This window comes from Eptesicus fuscus, chromosome 5, assembly GCF_027574615.1.
Source record: "Eptesicus fuscus isolate TK198812 chromosome 5, DD_ASM_mEF_20220401, whole genome shotgun sequence".
NCBI lineage: Eukaryota > Metazoa > Chordata > Mammalia > Chiroptera > Vespertilionidae > Eptesicus > Eptesicus fuscus.
In genome coordinates this window covers 66,642,362-66,659,872 of record NC_072477.1, presented here as the reverse complement: position 1 = coordinate 66,659,872, position 17,511 = coordinate 66,642,362, and the positions used below count along the sequence as shown (strand labels likewise).

Here is a 17,511-nt window from a genome sequence, read left to right as displayed (position 1 = left end):
CCCTTGACCGCAATCGAACCTGGGACCCTTCAGTCCGCAGGCCGACGCTCTATCCATTGAGCCAAACCGGTTTCAGCTATATTCTTTTTTTTTTTAATTGGTTGATTCTTGTCTGTATCCTGACTGGGAATTGAACCCTGACCTTGGTATATTGAGACAATGCTCTAACCAACTGAGGTACAGTGCCAGGGCTATATATATATATATATATTTTAAATAAATCTTTATTGTTCAAATTATTACAGGTGTTCCTCTTCCCACACCCCCATAGCTCCCCTCCACCTGATTCCCCACCCCACCCCATGCCCTTAACCCCCACCACTGTCTTCATCCATAGGTGTAAGATTTTTGTCCAATCTCTTCCCACACCCCTCAGACCCCCTTCCCCCTGAGAATTGTCAGTCCACTCCCTTTCTATGTCCCTGATTCCATTATATTCACCAGTCCATTCTATTCTTCAGACTTTTTATTCATATATTTTTTAATCTAATTGTAGTCTGAGCCAGGGCTTCACCAATGGGCTTTTATACCACAGTTCATGAATTCCCATATGAAGGAATCCTGGAAATTTATCTTTTCTATCTCCTAACCATTTACCCACTCGAGTAAAAAGGCTTTGGGTCACCAGCAAGGAGTCAAGCCGAGGAACCATGGCCCTGTTACCAAACTTTAACCTGACTTACCCAGCCTGATTGCCGGTCAGGTTTCTCATTGTGATCACTTCCTTCCAGTCTTACCTAAAGACAGGTAAATAGGAAAGACTTGCTTGAAGCCCTTGAATGTTGGCGTTCTTACAGGGAGTCAACTCAGTCCATTCAGCCTTTGGTAATGCTGTACTAAAACCTGTGTTTTAACCTCATCAATATCCATTTTATTTATCCCAATCTTTTTAAAACTGAAGGTTTCCACCCTGGTGAAGAGAGCTCTGTGATCCACCCTTCTCTTTGTTTCACCCTTATGAATATTTAAAAATACTGTAGGCACCTCATTCTGTTTACTTGATTTGGAAGCCCTTGCTTTTTTAAAAAAATATATATTTTCATTGATTTCAGAGAGGAAGGAGAGGGAAAGAGATAGAAACACCAATGATGAGAGAGAATAATTGATCAGTCGTTTCCTGCACGCCCCCTCCTGGGGATCGGGCCCACAACCCGGCCACGTGCCCTTGACCGGAATCGAACCTGGGACCCTTCCGTCCGCAGGCCGACGCCCTATCTCACTGACCCGAATCGGCTCTGGCAGCTGCTCGCTTGGACATTGTTCTCTTGCTTTTTCAGTGCAGCCTTCTTGCCTAGTCTGCGCTATCCCAGGTTTGCTTTAGCAATTACTTCCCAAACACCGGGCATTTGGGGAATGCCTTTGCGGAGTGAATACCCGCTTTCCAGTGGAGGGGAAGCACTGCATCCTCCACGCAGAAAAGGGAGACGCTTCTCTCGCTATTCTAGTTAAAGAAGTCCCATGACGCCAGCCGGTCCCGCGCCTGGCACCGAGCCGCCTCACGAGGGTCACCGCAGATCAGCCGTGGTGCGGGCGGAGGGACCGCGGGGCTGATAGGCTGCTGGAGGCCCATCCCCCTCGCCGATTGGCGGGGGCCGCGCAGCCGGATTGGCGGAGCCCTTAGGGCGGGCTCACCTCCGCTCGGCGCCGGCTCGCTGCGGTGCGGAGATGGCGACTGCGGCTTGGCTGCTGGGGCGGCGGGTGAGGAGCTGGAGGCTGCGGGCGCCGCCGGCCCGCGTCGCTTCCCAGCGGGCCCACTCGCTGCTGGCGGTGGACGATGCGATCAACGGGCTGAACGAGGAGCAGAAGCAGGTAGGGAGCCTGACCCGCTTCCCGGCCCCTAGGCCTCCCGGCCTGGCCCCCCTCTGCCAGCCGCGGGGTCGCCTCGGCACTCGCCTGCCCGCCTGCCACCCGCGCGCCCGGCTGCGGGCGTGAGATGCGGAGGCAGGCGGGAGAGCTGCTGGAGCTGAGGGCGCTCTGGTGGGGTTTGCGCAGAGGGGCCTCGGCCTGCCCGGAGCCTGCTTACCCCTGAAGGAACACCAAGGTTAACCATTATCCCCAACAGATCGCTTTCCAGTACACACCCCGGGGGCTCTGACATGCAGTGGAATCTCACCCCGCAGAGTCAGAGCCCAGAGTTGAACAAAATACTTGAAAGATGTCATTACAGCGGGAGCCGAGGCAGAGCCCTTCGCGGAGGGAGGAGACTGTTCGCTGGGACACAGCTCCCCCGGCAGGTGGTTTTCCTGTGGCAACAGCGAGCCTGTGCCAGAGTTTCCGGGAACTCCAAAGCCCACTTGGATTTACAGACAGCAGGCAGAGCTCTAAATCACGCCGGAGAACTAGAAAGCAGTTCTGGTTCTCAAACTTTCCTGCCAAGAGGAGTTTCTAATATCGTTGAATAATCCCTTTTAGACAAAGGGCAGAAAAGAGCCGACAGGTGCTTACAACTGGGGTGGGGGGGGGTGGAGGGGGGGCTGCTGGGGAAGGCTGGACGAGTCAGTTCATGCAGGGCCTTGTCCTTCTAAGCACAAAGGAAGGCCATGGGATGATTTTATGTAGGGGAGTGACATTTAAAAAATACTCATTAAGCGGTCTAGACTGAGGACCTCAAGAAAGAGGGGTGAAGATGATCTCTGAGGAAGCATAAACTACGGTCTCTTAAGTTTCAGTCTGATGCTGTTTGGTGAGGCATCATGGAGCCTGTTTCCCTGAATGTGTCCTCCGTAGTGGAGACGCTGTCTTCGGCGGCAATCATGTACTGCTAAAGAACTGTGCACCTCTCTCCCTCTAGCTTCGTCACACCCTTTCCAAGTTCCTGCAGGAGCACCTGGCCCCCCAGGCCCAGGAGATTGATCGAAGCAATGAATTCAAGAACCTTCGAGTGAGTCTTTTTTTAAATATTTTATTGATTTTTTACAGAGGGGAAGGGAGAGGGATAGAGAGTTAGAAACATCGATGGGAGAGAAACATCAATCAGCTGCCTCCTGCACACACCCCACTGGGTATGTGCCCGCAACCAAGGTACATGCCCTCGACCGGAATCGAACCCTGGACCCTTCAGTCCGCAGGCCGATGCTCTATCCACTGAGCCAAACCAGCTAGGGCTCGAGTGAGTCTGAAGGCCCACACTGGGGGTGCAGGGGGGCAGTCTGGGAGCTGGGCTGTGCTGGGAGTTACCCTGCAGCCTAGAACTCATACAGTCTTCTGGTAAATGAGACCTCCTTAAAAATGCAGCCCCTTTCTGTGAAGTGCTTGGGTCTCTTGGTTCCAGGTGTCCAGGCACCTGTGACCGGCTGCCTTCTCACCACTCACTAAGCTCTCTCCATTCTGTTGGCAGGAGTTTTGGAAGCAGCTGGGGAACCTGGGAGTCCTGGGTATCACAGCCCCTGGTGAGTAGAGTTTCATTCCCTAAGGAGAACTTTTCTCTGTGTCTTGCGTGCCCTTTAACACCAGAACTAAAAGAAGCAGGAAAGGAGTGAAAAGACTGCTCAAAAAGAAAAAAAAGGGGGGGGGGCGATTGTGCTCAAAGACACCCAGAACTTCCTCCCCCTTGGTCCTAGGAAAGCTCCCTTCGGCTGTCAGCCTTTCTGTTTTTTTAGGCAGTGACGTTGAGATGACAAAGAGCCAGTGGGGTTCACTTGGGTCAGAATCACTTGGACTCTGGAAGTCTGCGTGCATGCTGAGTAAGCTCCCCCAGGTGATGTGGGCAGCTTAGTCCCTAAATTCTTAAACTCTGTTCTACCAATAACGCCCAGGCACGCGGCTTGGTCCTGGGGCTCATTTGGAAACAGATGAAGTTGTGGAGGAATGCCAGTCTGAGCCTCCACACGAGGTGGCCCGATGATGTGTTAAATACGCTGTCCCTGGGCCTGCGCTGTGTCCCCTGTGGGTCTTACTACTTGTTTCCAGGGATAAAGGGAGCTGGTGGTCTCTGATTTGGATGTTGGCCTCTGAAGGAGAGGCCCAGCCTCGCTGGCAATGCCCAATAAATAGACGGCACACCCTGCTTCCGCTTGTATTCCTTGGGCATTGGAACAGAGGTGGGAAACAGTGTACGTCTTACATCTCCCCCTGACCGCTTGGAGACAGTTCTTGGTTTTGAGCTGATCATAGAAAGTTACATCATGGGTAATGGTAAAATGAAGCCACTTAAAAATCAGTTTAGACCACCTTAATGGAAAACAGGGGGAAAGCCCCTGGAAACTCCCAAACAAGGCTTTCTTCCTCTGTGTCCTGGGGGTTTATGAACCCCATAGAGAATATGTTTCTGAACCAGATGGTATTTTAATGGAAGAAAGAGGTAGTTGGAAATCAGAAACCTGCAAAGAAAGCCAGATGTAAGTTCTGGTTTCTGCATGATTGTCCCGGTGGCTGTGTCCAATGTCACCGCCTGAGGGCTTTCCTTCCCGGGATTGCAGTGGCGGCCAGCCTTTCCGGGGAGCCTTGGATGAGCCTGACTTCTTGGTCAAGAGTGAGCATGTGCAGAGGATCTCACCAGGGTTTACCCAAATAGCAGGGCAGCAGTTGGTACCAGTTGACCCAGCCACTTTTTTTTTTTTATTGATTTCAGAGAGGAAGGGAGAGATAGAAACATCAATGATGAGAGAGAATCACTGATCAGCTGCCCCTGCACACCCCCTACTGGGGATCGAGCCCAAACCAGGCATGAGCCCTTGACTGGAATCGAACCCGGGACCCTTCAGTCTACAGGCCGATGCTCTATCCACTGAGCCAAACCTGCCAGGGTGATCCAGCCACTTTGATTTAGGATCTCCTGCCAAGGAAAAGGCACATTTCTATGAGGAGTTCTGAAATTCCCTAACTGGCATCTCAGCTGCCCTGCCCACCAGATTTTCTCTCAGGCTGTGGCTCTCCTGTTCCTGTTACTAATCTTGCTTTCTTTTTTTATTTTCTTTTTTTAACTTTTTTCATTGAGATATAACTGACATGTAACCTTATGTATGTTTAAGGGGTACAATGTGTTTATTTGATAGTCCTGTTTCTTTAGGTCCAAACCTGTGCACATCTCACTTTCCTCGGGCCTTTTACACAAGCATCTGTCTTGCACTTCAGGGTCTCTTGCCTTCGTTAAGAGGTCTGTCTGGGATCAAGTGGGGGAGGGAGGCAATGACTGTTTTCTGAACCACCTCAGCTGACAGAGGCAGCAAACAGAACCCATTCTGTGTGTTTGTAGACAGACTCCGTGGCATCAACAAAGTCAACAGGAACTTGGAATAGATGCCACAAGGACGTTTCTCTGCTGTCCACGGCTGCTGGGTTCCTGTCAGTGTCCTGGTTTAATCTGAGCTGCCTTTTCTGTTCCCCTGCACCACCTCTACCCCCAGTCCAGTATGGCGGCTCTGCCTTGGGCTACCTGGAACATGTGCTGGTGATGGAGGAAATATCCCGAATTTCTGGAGCCGTGGGACTCAGTTATGGTGCCCACTCCAATCTCTGCATCAATCAAATTGTACGCAATGGAAATGAGGCCCAGAAGGAGAAGTACCTCCCCAAGGTGAGGACATGGGACTGGAGAAACACACCCTGACCGCCGTGCAACCAACAAACACGAGGCACCCTGCTGGCGAGGGCCGGTCAGATTTGCTTTCCGTAGCATGCTGCCCTGAACCAGATATAGTTAGGAAGGCGTCAGGGGTTTGCTTTCAAATGCTTAAGTGAAAAAAATTAAAAATACGGCCAAACCTTCTGAGTTCATCACTGGACAGCATTTGCAGGGCGCACTCTCAGAAACTGAAGACGAGGACTTGCTTCTGTGCAAAGGGAGTAGGAAAAGGAGAGATATTTTCAGCCATGTAGATACTAGGCTTCTTTTATAAGACTTTACCAATAGCCTGGTCTTTGAGAGAAGTTTGAAGGGGTGTCATGTGTGCCGTGCCAGCACAGCCAAGGGTTTGGTGAGCCTGAGGGAGGGCGGCGAAGGATGTAGAAAAGACAGGCAAAGAGAATAAGCTGTGTCTAGGTGGATCTCCTGTGCCTGGCTAAGGCCACAGAGAAAAGATCCAGACGGCAAGCTGAGCCTTTACTTTATAGCCAGAGGTAAACAAGGTAGTGGTCACCATAGTTACAATGTTCTTGTGAGTTTCACTTGTTTTGGCAGCAGTTGCTGTACCTCCCACAACCCATTAGCTACCCAGGAAGGATCTAGGGAGTGTTGTAAGGTCAAGCTTAATGCTAAGAGGGCTGTGCCCTCTAAGCTGGAACTTGTTTGTGGCTTTGCCAACAGATCAGTCCGAGGCTTAACCCTATAGCCGCTCCCTACAGTCATGCAAACAGGCAGGAAGTATCTCACTCCTGTAGGTACTTCTAAACCAGTGGTTCTCGACCTTTCTAATGCCGCAACCCTTTAATACAGTTCCTCATGTTGTGGTGACCCCAACCATAAAATTATTTTCGTTGCTACTTCATAACTGTAATTTTGCTACTGTTATGAATCGTAATGTAAATATCTGTGTTTTCCGATGGTCTTAGCAGTTCTCAACCTGTGGGTCGCAACCCACAGGTTGAGAACCGCTGCTGTAGAGTAGCAAAATTACGGTTATGAAGTAGCAACGAAAATAATTTTATGGTTGGGGGGTCACCACAACATGAGGAACTGTATTAAAGGGTCGCGGCATTAGAAAGGTCGAGAACCACTGTTCTAAAGTCATAACCAAGCCCTCTGGGGTTTTCCTTGCAGCTGATCAGTGGTGAGTACATCGGAGCCCTGGCCATGAGTGAGCCCAATGCTGGCTCTGATGTTGTCTCCATGAAGCTAAAAGCTGAAAAGAAAGGTGAGGCCTCTCTTGACTTGGGAGCTGAAAGGGACAGAGGGTCAATAATTGGGGTGGCCTCTGCTAGATTTCCAGGACTGTTTCCAGCTGGGCAGCGTCCTGCTTAGCAGGTCTGTGGACTGCGATGGACCAACACGGCTGGTGTTCAGTAGCCAAATTCCTGTTCTTAGGAGATCACTACATCCTGAATGGCAACAAGTTCTGGATCACCAATGGCCCTGATGCCGACGTCCTTGTTGTCTATGCCAAGACAGACCTGGCTGCTGTGCCAGCTTCTCGGGGCATCACGGCCTTCATCGTGGAGAAGGTGAATGGAGTGGGAGTGCAGGTGGGAGGCGTTGGTGATGCCAGAGATAGATCCCTTCCCCTGATGGCAGACACGAGCTCTCCTGTGTGCCCTGCCAAGGCTCTCTGGGATGGAGGTGAAGAGCAGACTGAAGGAGGGTGGCAGACAGTGGAGTCCAGGGAGGTGCATCAAGACAGGTTGGTGGAGCCGCCCACCGAGCCAGGCAGGCCACACACAGGGTCAGGATGAGGAGGCCTGGATTTGACAATGAAGGCGTCATCAGGCCTGGATTTGACCGAAGTGGAAGTGTGAATGGGAATGCGAGTGGAGACGGAATGAAGTCTGCACCTTTCAATTCTTTTTTAAAATATATTTTTATTGATTTCAGAGAGGAAGGGAGAGAGAGAGATAGAAACATCAATGATGAGAGAACCATTGATCGGCTGCCTCCTGCACACCGCCTCCCCCCACCCCCCCCACTGGGATCGAGCCTGCAACCTTGGCATGTGCCCTTAACTGGAATCGAACCCAGGACCCTTTGGTCCACAGACCGATACTCTAGCTACTGAGCCAAACCGGCTAGGGCCAGATCTTGACAATAAAAGCAAGAGGGAGCCCTGGCTGGTTTGGCTCAGTGGAACAGAGCGTCAGCCTGCGGACTAGGGGGAGTCCTGGGTTCGGTTCCAGTCAAGGGCATATGCCCAAGTTGCGGGCTCGATCCCCAGTGGGTGGCATGCAGGAGGCGGCCAATCAATGATTCTCTCTCATCGTTGATGTTTCTATCTCTTTCTCCCTCTCCCTTCCTCTCTGAAATCAATAAAAATATATTTTTTAAAAAAAAAGCAAGAGGGAGACAGGGCAGAAGGTAGAATGAAGGGTTGGGAGTTTGGCCCTAGCCTGTTTTGCTCAGTGGTTAGAGCGCTACTTCCGGTCAAGCACGTACCTGGATTGCAGGCTCGATCGAGGAGGCAACCAGTCAGTGTGTCTCTTTCATATCGATGTTTCTCTCTCTCTTTCTCTCCCCCTCCCTTCTATCACCCCCTCCCAAATCAATGGGAAAAAATATCCTCCAGTGAGGATTAACAACAACAAAAGTTGGGAGTTTGAGTTTGTTTTTAAGAATGGGAGAGAACTGAGCGAATTTTTTGGTAAAGAGAACGAAATTTAGGAGAGGGAGAACTTGAGATGTGTCAGAGCCAGTGAGCACAACACAATGGAGAGCTGAGGAAGGAGGGGTAAGGCTGGTGCCGGTGATGGGGAGGAAGATCTGCCTGTGACCGTGAGGTGGAAGGCAGGGCATCCGTGCGGGCTGGGGGCCACAGCGGTGAGGGAGTTGGTAGACAGTTTCACAAATTAGTGTCGGAAGGGTTTGCAATACCCTCCCTCGGGGGAGGGGGAAAGTGGCTGGCTGGGATTGGAGGACGAGAATCGAGTAGCCCAAAGGGCCTGGCTAAGCCTGGAAATCTCAAGGTTGTGTAACGCCACTCAGCAGCCGGGAGGTTAGGGAAACAAAACATGTGCTCTGAGCACTCGCCCGTGCACGGAGCATCTGATTAGTCCAGGCCGAAGCACACAGGTGGTTGAATCGATCCCGGCTGTGATTCAATTAGGTGCAGATGGCAGAGGAACAAAAGGCCAAAGGAATTGAATGGGCTGGTGAGAATGTCTTGGAAATTATTTCCCTAAGGAAAGGAAACAAAGCTAGGAAGGGTCAAGCAGGCCCCAGGGATCAGGCGTTTGAGGAAGAAGTGCCCCCGGGAGAAGTGGGGAGAAGGCAAGCTAGCGGCAGAGAAGGCTGGGGTCTGGTGGGGTGCTAGGGCTGGAGCTTCCAGGAGCGGACCAGTACAGGGTGGGGCCTGGTGTGCCGTGGGAGTGCTGGGACTGGGGGGGAAGGTGGGCCTTTTGCAAGGGTCTTCCCTTTACTAGACCCCGTTGGGCCTGGTCTGTAATCAAGGCCTTCTGTTTCCGTGAAGAGCATGCCTGGCTTCAGCACCGCCAAGAAGCTGGACAAGCTGGGGATGAGGGGTTCTAACACCTGTGAGCTCATCTTTGAAGACTGCAAGGTTCCTGGTGAGTCTAAGAAAGTGTGAGCCCCTGCGGGGACCCCTTCATAAGCGGAGAAAGCCCACCTCTGGGTTAGAGAGGCTCCCCACTGCTAGCTTACCCGTGACTGTGGCGGGACTGGCCCACTGGCCCATACATACGTGTGGGACTCTGGGCCTGAGGGGCAGCTGTTTTCCGTGTGCCCGACTGTGGCTGCGGTGAAAGGTGGTGTTTCCTATGTGGATAGCACACTGTATCCGGGTTGGATTCCAGGATCTGGAATAGAGAGATAAGATCGGCTCGTGCCCGCTGATGTCCTTCAGACGTCCTTGTTTGTACGTTTCCCTGTACAGCCTGTGTGAGGTATTCATTAACAGTGCTAAAAAGCCATCCAGGTACACTGATGGAAGCTGGACTCAGTGAAGGGAAGGCAATTCAGTTGGAGAATTTTCTCCCCTGAAGTGTAACTGAAAATGTGACACATTGTGGGAGAGCCAGCACACCCTTCTGTGCTAATGAGGCCAAAGGCATAGATTTGATCACCGACTAGGTTTACTCCGTAGTACCTCAGCCATAGGCCGCGCCTCACCCTCATGACCCACCACCCAAGGAAAGTATGTTTGGTTACAAAGAGCATCCGGGGAGGGGGAATCAGTGCAGATCCTCCTTCGTAAGCAGGAAAACACTCGGAGGTCATCCAAGGTCCTGGCTTCTGGGGGGGAGGGGTGCTCGGCAGGGTCTGTCACCAGTGTTGACGGGCCCATCTCCAGAGCGATGCCTATTCCATGGACCCTCTTGGAGGGGAGGGGCCGGGTGATTCTGGACCAGCGCAGGCTCCGTCTGAGGGAAGGAGTAATTACGGACACGGGTGTGAAAATACCAGGACGGGTTTGGCTGACTTCTAGACCAAATTAGCTCTTCTTCTTCCCATCCAAGGCAGTGGAGGAGGAAAAGGCCTAAGGGTCGGGCGTTGGTGTCTGATCCCCTGTGGATCGTGTGTGCATGGGGGCGGGGTGTCTGTCCAGCAAGCTCTACTTCTGACCGGGAGTGCTGAGCTCCAGCCTTTTTGCTCATCCAGAATCTCCCTCGTTGAAGGTCAGGTGACATATTTTAGTGCCTTGTGTAAGAGCCCTGGTACCAAACCCAGCAGCTTTTATAAAGTGAGAAGTCTGTGGGCGGTGGACAGCCCTCTTCCCTCTGACCTGCACTTTTCCCGGCAGCTGAGAACATCTTGGGCCATCTGAGTAAGGGCGTCTACGTGCTGATGAGTGGGCTGGACCTGGAGCGGCTGGTGCTGGCTGGCGGGCCCCTCGGGTGAGTGTGAGGCTCAGGGTTCCGGGGGTGGGAGCTGGGCTCTTAGCTTCCTTGGCAAGCAGCGCCCTGGCAAACAGCAGCCACAGCCTCAGCCTTCCCCTCCTGGCCGATGCACCTTCTTTCCTGGAAATAAAAAGAGCCTTCTATTCACATGTGTAATTTCTTCACACTGAAGGGGACGAACATTCTTTTTTGTTGTTTTTTTTTTTTATTTTTTACAGAGAGGAAGGGAGAGGGATAGAGAGCTAGAGACATCGATGAGAGAGAATCATCGACCAGCTGCCTCCTGCACACCCCCTACCAGGGATGTGCCCGCAGCCAATGTACATGCCCTTGACCGGAATCGAACCTGGGACCTTTCAGTCCGCAGACCGACGCTCTATCCACTGAGCCAAACCGGTTTCGGCGGGACGAACATTCTTTAAAAGACAAAACTCCTGAAGAGCAATACTGCTTGGTTACTCGGGATGTGAAACAGGACACCCAGGCTCTAAGGCCCCACTGCGCAGCGGTCTTGCTGCTCTGTCTGGTCTTGGGGTGCAGTGACCGAGCAGGGGTAACCAGTGTCCTCAGTCTCCTTTTCTCCTCTCTAGAACTCCAGCTTTTTGTCTCACTGACCTGCCCGCTCCCCACCCCCCACCAAGCCTTTTCACACTGGCATTTTGCCACCCCCGCTGGCAGCGGGGGACAGTGAGGCACTGCCCCAGTGTCTTTGTCCTTCCCACAGGATCATGCAGGCTGTCCTGGACCACACCATTCCCTACCTGCACGTGAGGGAAGCCTTTGGCCAGAAGATTGGCCACTTCCAGGTGAGTGGAATGCTTTGTTGACATGTCCTCTTTCATTGGGTTTAAGTTTTCTTTAACAAATGAGAACGTGGAGCATGTGCTATGGGCATTTGCCCACCTTCCCCAGCAGCGTGAGTTTGCATGCTTGGAGGGCAGGCTTCTTCGGCGTGCTACCCGGCTTCGGAAGTTGTCGGGAAGTTCACCACATGTCTCCTCGCTTCTTGTTTGAGATGAATGAACTAGGCGTTGTAAGGGTGAGGCGTGGGTAAAGGGGGCGCATGTCTAGTCGCCCTTTCTGGTGCGAAGACACTGCAGGGCATTAATGAGGGTGGTGGGGGGTGGAGGGCCAATCGGGGTGCGGCAGCAGCCCTCCACCCTCTGTCATCCTCGGCAAGTCCTGTCAGCTTTCTGTGCCCTGACGTTCCCATGCTGGCTGCCAGGTTGCTGCTGCGGATCTGTTTTTGGTAACGAGGGAGAGTATCTAAGAGGAACGTTGACCTGTGACCTCCCTTTGTGCCCAGTTGATGCAGGGGAAGATGGCCGACATGTACACCCGCCTTATGGCCTGTCGGCAGTATGTCTACAATGTCGCCAAGGCCTGCGATGAGGGCCACTGCACCCCCAAGGTAAGGGCCTGCCCCAGAGGGAGGCAGTGGGCGGGTTCTGGAACCCGCTGTCTGTGTGGCCCTGGCAGGGCCTGCTGACCTGGGGCCTCCTCCCACAGGACTGCGCGGGTGTGATTCTTTACTCGGCTGAGTGTGCCACACAGGTGGCCCTGGACGGCATTCAGTGTTTCGGTGAGTGGCCCCCATCCCACCCCCTTCCCAGGGCTTGCCTGTGGCTGCCTCACTCTGAGCTTCAGCCGGCTGCAGCTGAGCCGGTGCCATTCGGCTGCTTCTGCCCCAGTTACTACGAGAACACGGAAAAGCAAACGAGAAAACTCCTGGAGGCAGCACGCCCCCTCCCACCTAATCCTATGGACACTGGCAAGTGGAGAGCGAGGCCTCGGGGGGGACAGCCTGGTGTCAAAGCTGCACAGTGGTTAGGAGCACAGACTCGAGCCAGACGGCCTAGGTTTGAGTCTTGGTTTTACCACTGACCAGCTTTGTGACTTGTGCAAATTACTTCCCTGCTCTGAACCTGGCACCCAGTAAATGCTAGGCAGTATCTCCTTACCCCCCTTCTCCATGCTCACCAGTGGTCCTCTCTGCCTGCCTGCTGTCCTCTGCCCTCTGGGTGGCCTTCCGGCCCCCGGTCCACTGTCGTCCCCAGTAAGGTATTCCCCACACCCCGCCCTCTCACCACCTTTTGCTGGTTCTCTGGAATCAGTCTCCCTTCCTCTGGCCTGTTTCTGTATCCTTGGCCTCCTGTTTGCTTCTCTTGCTTTGCCCACTTCCCATCACTTTTCCTGTTGTCCTTTCTTCTCTGCCCACACCCTGCCTGCAGGTGGCAATGGCTACATCAATGACTTTCCCATGGGCCGCTTTCTGCGAGATGCCAAGCTGTACGAGATTGGGGCCGGGACCAGTGAGGTGAGGCGGCTGGTCATCGGCAGAGCCTTCAACACGGACTTCCACTAACTCCAAGACCTTCACCCTCTTCCCAGCACCGAGAGGCCTTTCTTCGGAAGGAGAGTTGTGGCAGCTCTCCTCCCCCGCCTGAGGCAGCTTCGGGGGCTTGGCTGCCCTGGCATCCGCCTGCTGGCCTCTGCACGAGGTTGCGTTCTCTACAACGGCAGCCCAGCGCTGTGGGCCGCGGAGCCCGGCCAGCCAGCCTACGAAGTGTTCCGTGGCTTAAAATGGACCCAACAGGAAGCAGAGTGGCTTTTCTGGGCTGTGGCGATGGGCTTTGGTGACTGCCCTTGCTCTCTAAATTCCAAGCCTGACGCACCCACCTCCCAGGGTGGTCACACGGGGGCAGGCAGGCAGTCACCTCCTTTTTGGGGGTGAGCCTTGGCAGGGAGCCCTCTGCTCATTTACTTGTGCCTGGTAGCTTTTCCAGGGGGAAAACCCCCAAAACCTAGCCTTTCTGCTGATTTCCAGAGGCATCAGCCCCTCGCAGCTTGTGAGCAGGCACCCACTCTTCACAGCCCTGCGTGCTTCCAGGGCTTCCCTCGTTAGGGCTGAAATCCCCCAATCAGGGAATGGGCAGCTCAGAACATGTGCCATCTAGACCAGCAGTCACCAACCAGTGGTCCACGAGGTCCGAAAGGTTGGCGACCGCTGGTCTAGACTCTGTGGTGGGGTAGAGGTCAGCATGCTTGTCAAGGATCAGCACCTCTGAGCCCTTCAGCACGGCTGTGCCACCACCACCATCGTCCTAGCCATGTGACAGCCCGCGGCTGACTGGGCAGCAGGCCTGTGTTGGCTGGCTCGACTCCAGCCAGGCTGCCTGTGTACATTTCTCTGGACACCCCACGGCTAATTCTGTTACAACTGCACAGCGGCTGCTGCCATTTTATATTAAACATTATGAAGCAGACCCATCTGCTTCTACACTGGTGTTTTTGGGGAGAAGCAATTGACTTGCCTCCTGTCTGGCTCCAGCCCCGTGGAGAGTGACTGGTCTGGGTCCTGCCCTCCAGTCTGCTCACTGAAAGGGGAACACCGGTGTGAAATCAGCCCTTAGAAGAGAAGAAGCCTCCAGCCTCTCTTTTCCAGATCCCCAGAGATTTTTTAAAGGCAGTTGGAAGCCCAGAGTGGTAAGAGCCTTGGAGCTAGAAGGAAGCTCATAAATTTTGGAAACCATCCCCATGGTTTGTTTGTTTGTTTGTTTGTTTGTTTGTTAATCCTCACCCAAGGATATTTTTTTCATTAATTTTTTTAGAGAAAGTGGAGGGGAGAGAGGTGGGGGGGAAAGAGTGATAGAAACATCGGTGTGAGAGAGACACATCTATTGGTTGCCTCCTGCGTGCACCTGTCCAGGGCCAAGGGCTGAGCCCTTGATCAGACAGGAACCCAGAACCCTTCAGTTCGAGGGCCAACCCTCTAGCCACTGAGCAAAACTGGCTAGGGTCGTCCCCATGTTTTTTTAAAAGAGCAAGACGGTTTGATTTTCCCAAGGTCAGAACTGGAAATCTAGAATCCAGAGCAACAGAAAGGGGCATTCTGAAAAAGCCATCACGGGTCCCCACGGCACAGCTGCCTGGGTGGGGCACAGAGAGGAACAGGTTACGGTGGTTCCCTTCCCTCTAGGTTCCCCAAAAGAGAGAACGGGTTTTCTTGGTTCTCAGTCCAGTGATGCCCCTTTTGATTTTTGGTCCTGGCCCGTAGCCAAGTGCTGTTCCATTCCTACCCCAGCCCGTTCCAGCCTAAGGGAGGGAGATCCAGGGCTTGTGGCCCTGCCCCTTCACTTCCCCACTCGGCCTAAGATGGTGGTCTTACTGGGTTTGGTGTGGAGCGGGAACACCGGCCTGGAGACATTCGGAATGGGACCGAATGGGATGTTTCGTCCAGTCAGGATGGGTTACAAACCTTGCCACCATCTTGGGAAGAAAGTGATTGTTCTCCTAAAACCAAAAAAATGTGTAGCATGAGTCGTGAATGGAAGAGCAGGGGGCCCTTCCGCTTTGGTGGCTGTGGGAGTTCCTGCTTGTCCGCATGCACTGTGCAACCCCACAGCCGCCGCTGCCAGCCCTGCCCCTTCTGGGCTGCCTCTAACCACTCCAATCGTGAGCAAGTCGCACTCCGCCCAGGCTCCCCGCGGACTGCCGTCCCTGCTTTCCCACTGCTTCCCCGGGGATGGTAGTGGAAGCTAAGGGAATGGTTCTCCAAGTGCGGTGTGGGCACACCCTTTATGAGAGCTTGGCAATCCATTAAAAAATAAGACAGATTCCTGGTGGGCTCCAGACCTAGTCACATCTCCAGGGGTAACTCTGAGGCACAGGCCACCTTTCAGAACAACTGGTCTCTCTGGGGCTGTAGCTACGGGATGCCTCCCAGAGGCCTGAGTCCTAATTCTAAACCCATGGAACCCGGTAATGGCAGTGCCTTGCCTATGCCGCTCTCTCAACGCTCGTTTTGACATATTACTTCCTTGATCTTCCTGACAACCCGGTTGGGAAGACAAGGTGGCACACGGTGGTGGGGGTGGGTGGAAGTGGAAGAGAGCTTAAGGGGAAAATAAATCAATCAAAGGTTGCACAAGAGCCCCATTCCAAGAGACGGGTAAGGTGAGTGGCCCAGGGGCGCGCGAACAAATCGCGGTGAGCCAGCCCCGCCCAGAGGCTGGGTGGAACCAGGGCTGGTGTCAACACGGGGGGGGCGGGGCGCTCAGTTCACATCCAGCCCCGCGGAGCCCGGACTCTTGACCCAGGTGGCTGCTCGACGTGACCCCCAGTTTAAGGTAGGTTTAGGGTCCTCCGTCTGCCCCTCTCCCCGGAGGCACCGCGCGCTCACAAACGCTGCTCTGGCTCTCGGGTTCGGCGCGGCTCCGCGGGCCGTCCGTGGAGCTCGCCTGACCCCTGCCGGCCGGCCGCGGGGTCGCAGGCGCGCAGAACCCTCCGCTCGGCCTTTGGTAGGTGCTCTGCGGGTCAGGGCTCAATGAGAACGTTAAGGGGAGAAAAAAGCCTGCTGTCTTTGTATCATTTCATACAAGAAAGTCCACTTTTTTAGAAATTAAAAAACTAAAGGACTTAAACTCAGAACAAAGGCCAAAGGTGCGTTTTAAAATTGTGTATGGTGAGTCTTTAAATATAGTTTAAAAGGCTTATTTTAAAACCCTTTAAATTAAAAATAAAATCCTTGTCTCCAATGCCTCATCCCTCCCCCCCACCAAAGACAAACAGACAAACAAACAAACAACAAAAAAAAAATCCTCGCCACTTTTGAATCTTTAAGAGACTTCTTTTGGTAATTCACTTCATGCCTGTAAGTGATATGCTTACTTATTGATTTAATTACAGACACTTCTAAGGATGGTTCTTTAAAGTGCATACATTTGGCTTATAAGAAGCTCATTACATGCCCATATTTTCCTGACTTTCTCAGACCAGTCCTGTCCACAGGCCAGAATTTGGGAGCCCTGCGACCAGATGGTGCAGCCTCCCATCCACATTCCTGACTGTCCCCTGACTCTGCCCATACCTAGTGCTCCCCAGTTCCCAGCGCTCAGAGCCACACTGGTTCCAGGTGGGAGCCCGCCTCTCCCTGTGTGCTCCACCTGGGCACTCCAGCAGAGAGCTGTTTTCGAAGCTGGCCTCTCTCATACCCACCACCCACCCTCTCCAACACAGCTAGCCTGTCTAAATATTTCTTGAATCCACAATAGTCTGGCAACTTGCCTTCCTTCTTCCAATCCATGCCCCTCAACCCTTCCTCTGTACTGAGCCAGAGTGAACTACCAAGCTCCCCCTAAACACTCAGGGGCTCCCAGCACCTGTACGATCCAAGATTTGGCCAGGCAGATAGGGCTCTGGTCTGCCCCAGCCTTCCCCTCCCGTGGCTCCTCTCCCCATGCCCGTGAGGACTTGGGCTCCGTTGCACAGGGTACTTATAGCGCTGCTTCTTGCTCCTGTGCCTTTGTCCCAGCTGGTTCCTCTGCAGAGGATGTCCTAGCCCTGCAGCTGGCCCTTGCCTCCTCACCCATAATGCTCCGTTCAGGAGCTGTCCGCTCAGGAAGCCCTCCCTCCTCCAGCCTTTTCCCACTGCCTGTCCCCACCCTACCCATCCCGAGTGAGGCCCCTCCTGCGTCTCCCCGGCCATAGCTACACCTGTGGGCTTGCCCACTGTTAGGTTTATCTCATTTATGTGTCTGTTTGCCCTGGATCGGCCTACGAACCCAAGGGCCAGGATTGTGATTTAACTGCCTTTATCGTGCTCACCATCCCGCACGGCTCCGGGCACATAACAGATGCTCAGCAGACGTTTATGGAAGGAGTAGATGGGTTGCCATGTGTCACTTAGCTCACGTTTTCCGGTGTCATGGTTGTTTGTGTGTGTGATCACCTCTGAGTATATTGTACAATCTCTGAGGTCAAAGACCATTTCTCACTTACCCGAATCCTCCCCACAGCACCCAAGGCTGACAGAAAGCCCTCAGCTATGTTCATGCGGAATGAGTGAAACAACAGGTGGGCGAGAGCCTTGGCCTAATCCCCGAAGTTGGCAGGAACAGCAGAGCCAGCCGGCCTCGCCGGGCCCTGCTTTCCCATCACCCTGGAGTGGCCAGGACCCAGCTGCAGAGGGGGGCCCTCACCCCCCAGATTCCTCTCACCCGCTCAGTAACAGAAAGGAACTGTGATGAAGGACACTGGCCCCTCTTCTGCCAGCTGAGGACAAGAATGGGGGGG

The 17,511-nt window shown here is 53.5% G+C and overlaps 1 protein-coding gene across 1 annotated transcript; it reads left to right on the top strand.

The window, feature by feature from the left end:
* Positions 1-1,638: 1,638 nt before the first annotated feature.
* IVD (isovaleryl-CoA dehydrogenase) lies at positions 1,639-13,969 on the top strand. Its single transcript, XM_008142999.3, has 12 exons — positions 1,639-1,809; positions 2,792-2,881; positions 3,338-3,389; positions 5,346-5,515; positions 6,698-6,791; positions 6,962-7,098; positions 9,051-9,147; positions 10,341-10,434; positions 11,162-11,243; positions 11,744-11,848; positions 11,947-12,019; positions 12,669-13,969. The coding sequence occupies exons 1-12, from the start codon at positions 1,666-1,668 to the stop codon at positions 12,800-12,802; spliced, it is 1,272 nt and encodes a 423-aa protein (XP_008141221.2). The 5' UTR covers positions 1,639-1,665; the 3' UTR covers positions 12,803-13,969.
* The last annotated feature ends 3,542 nt before the right edge of the window (positions 13,970-17,511 follow it).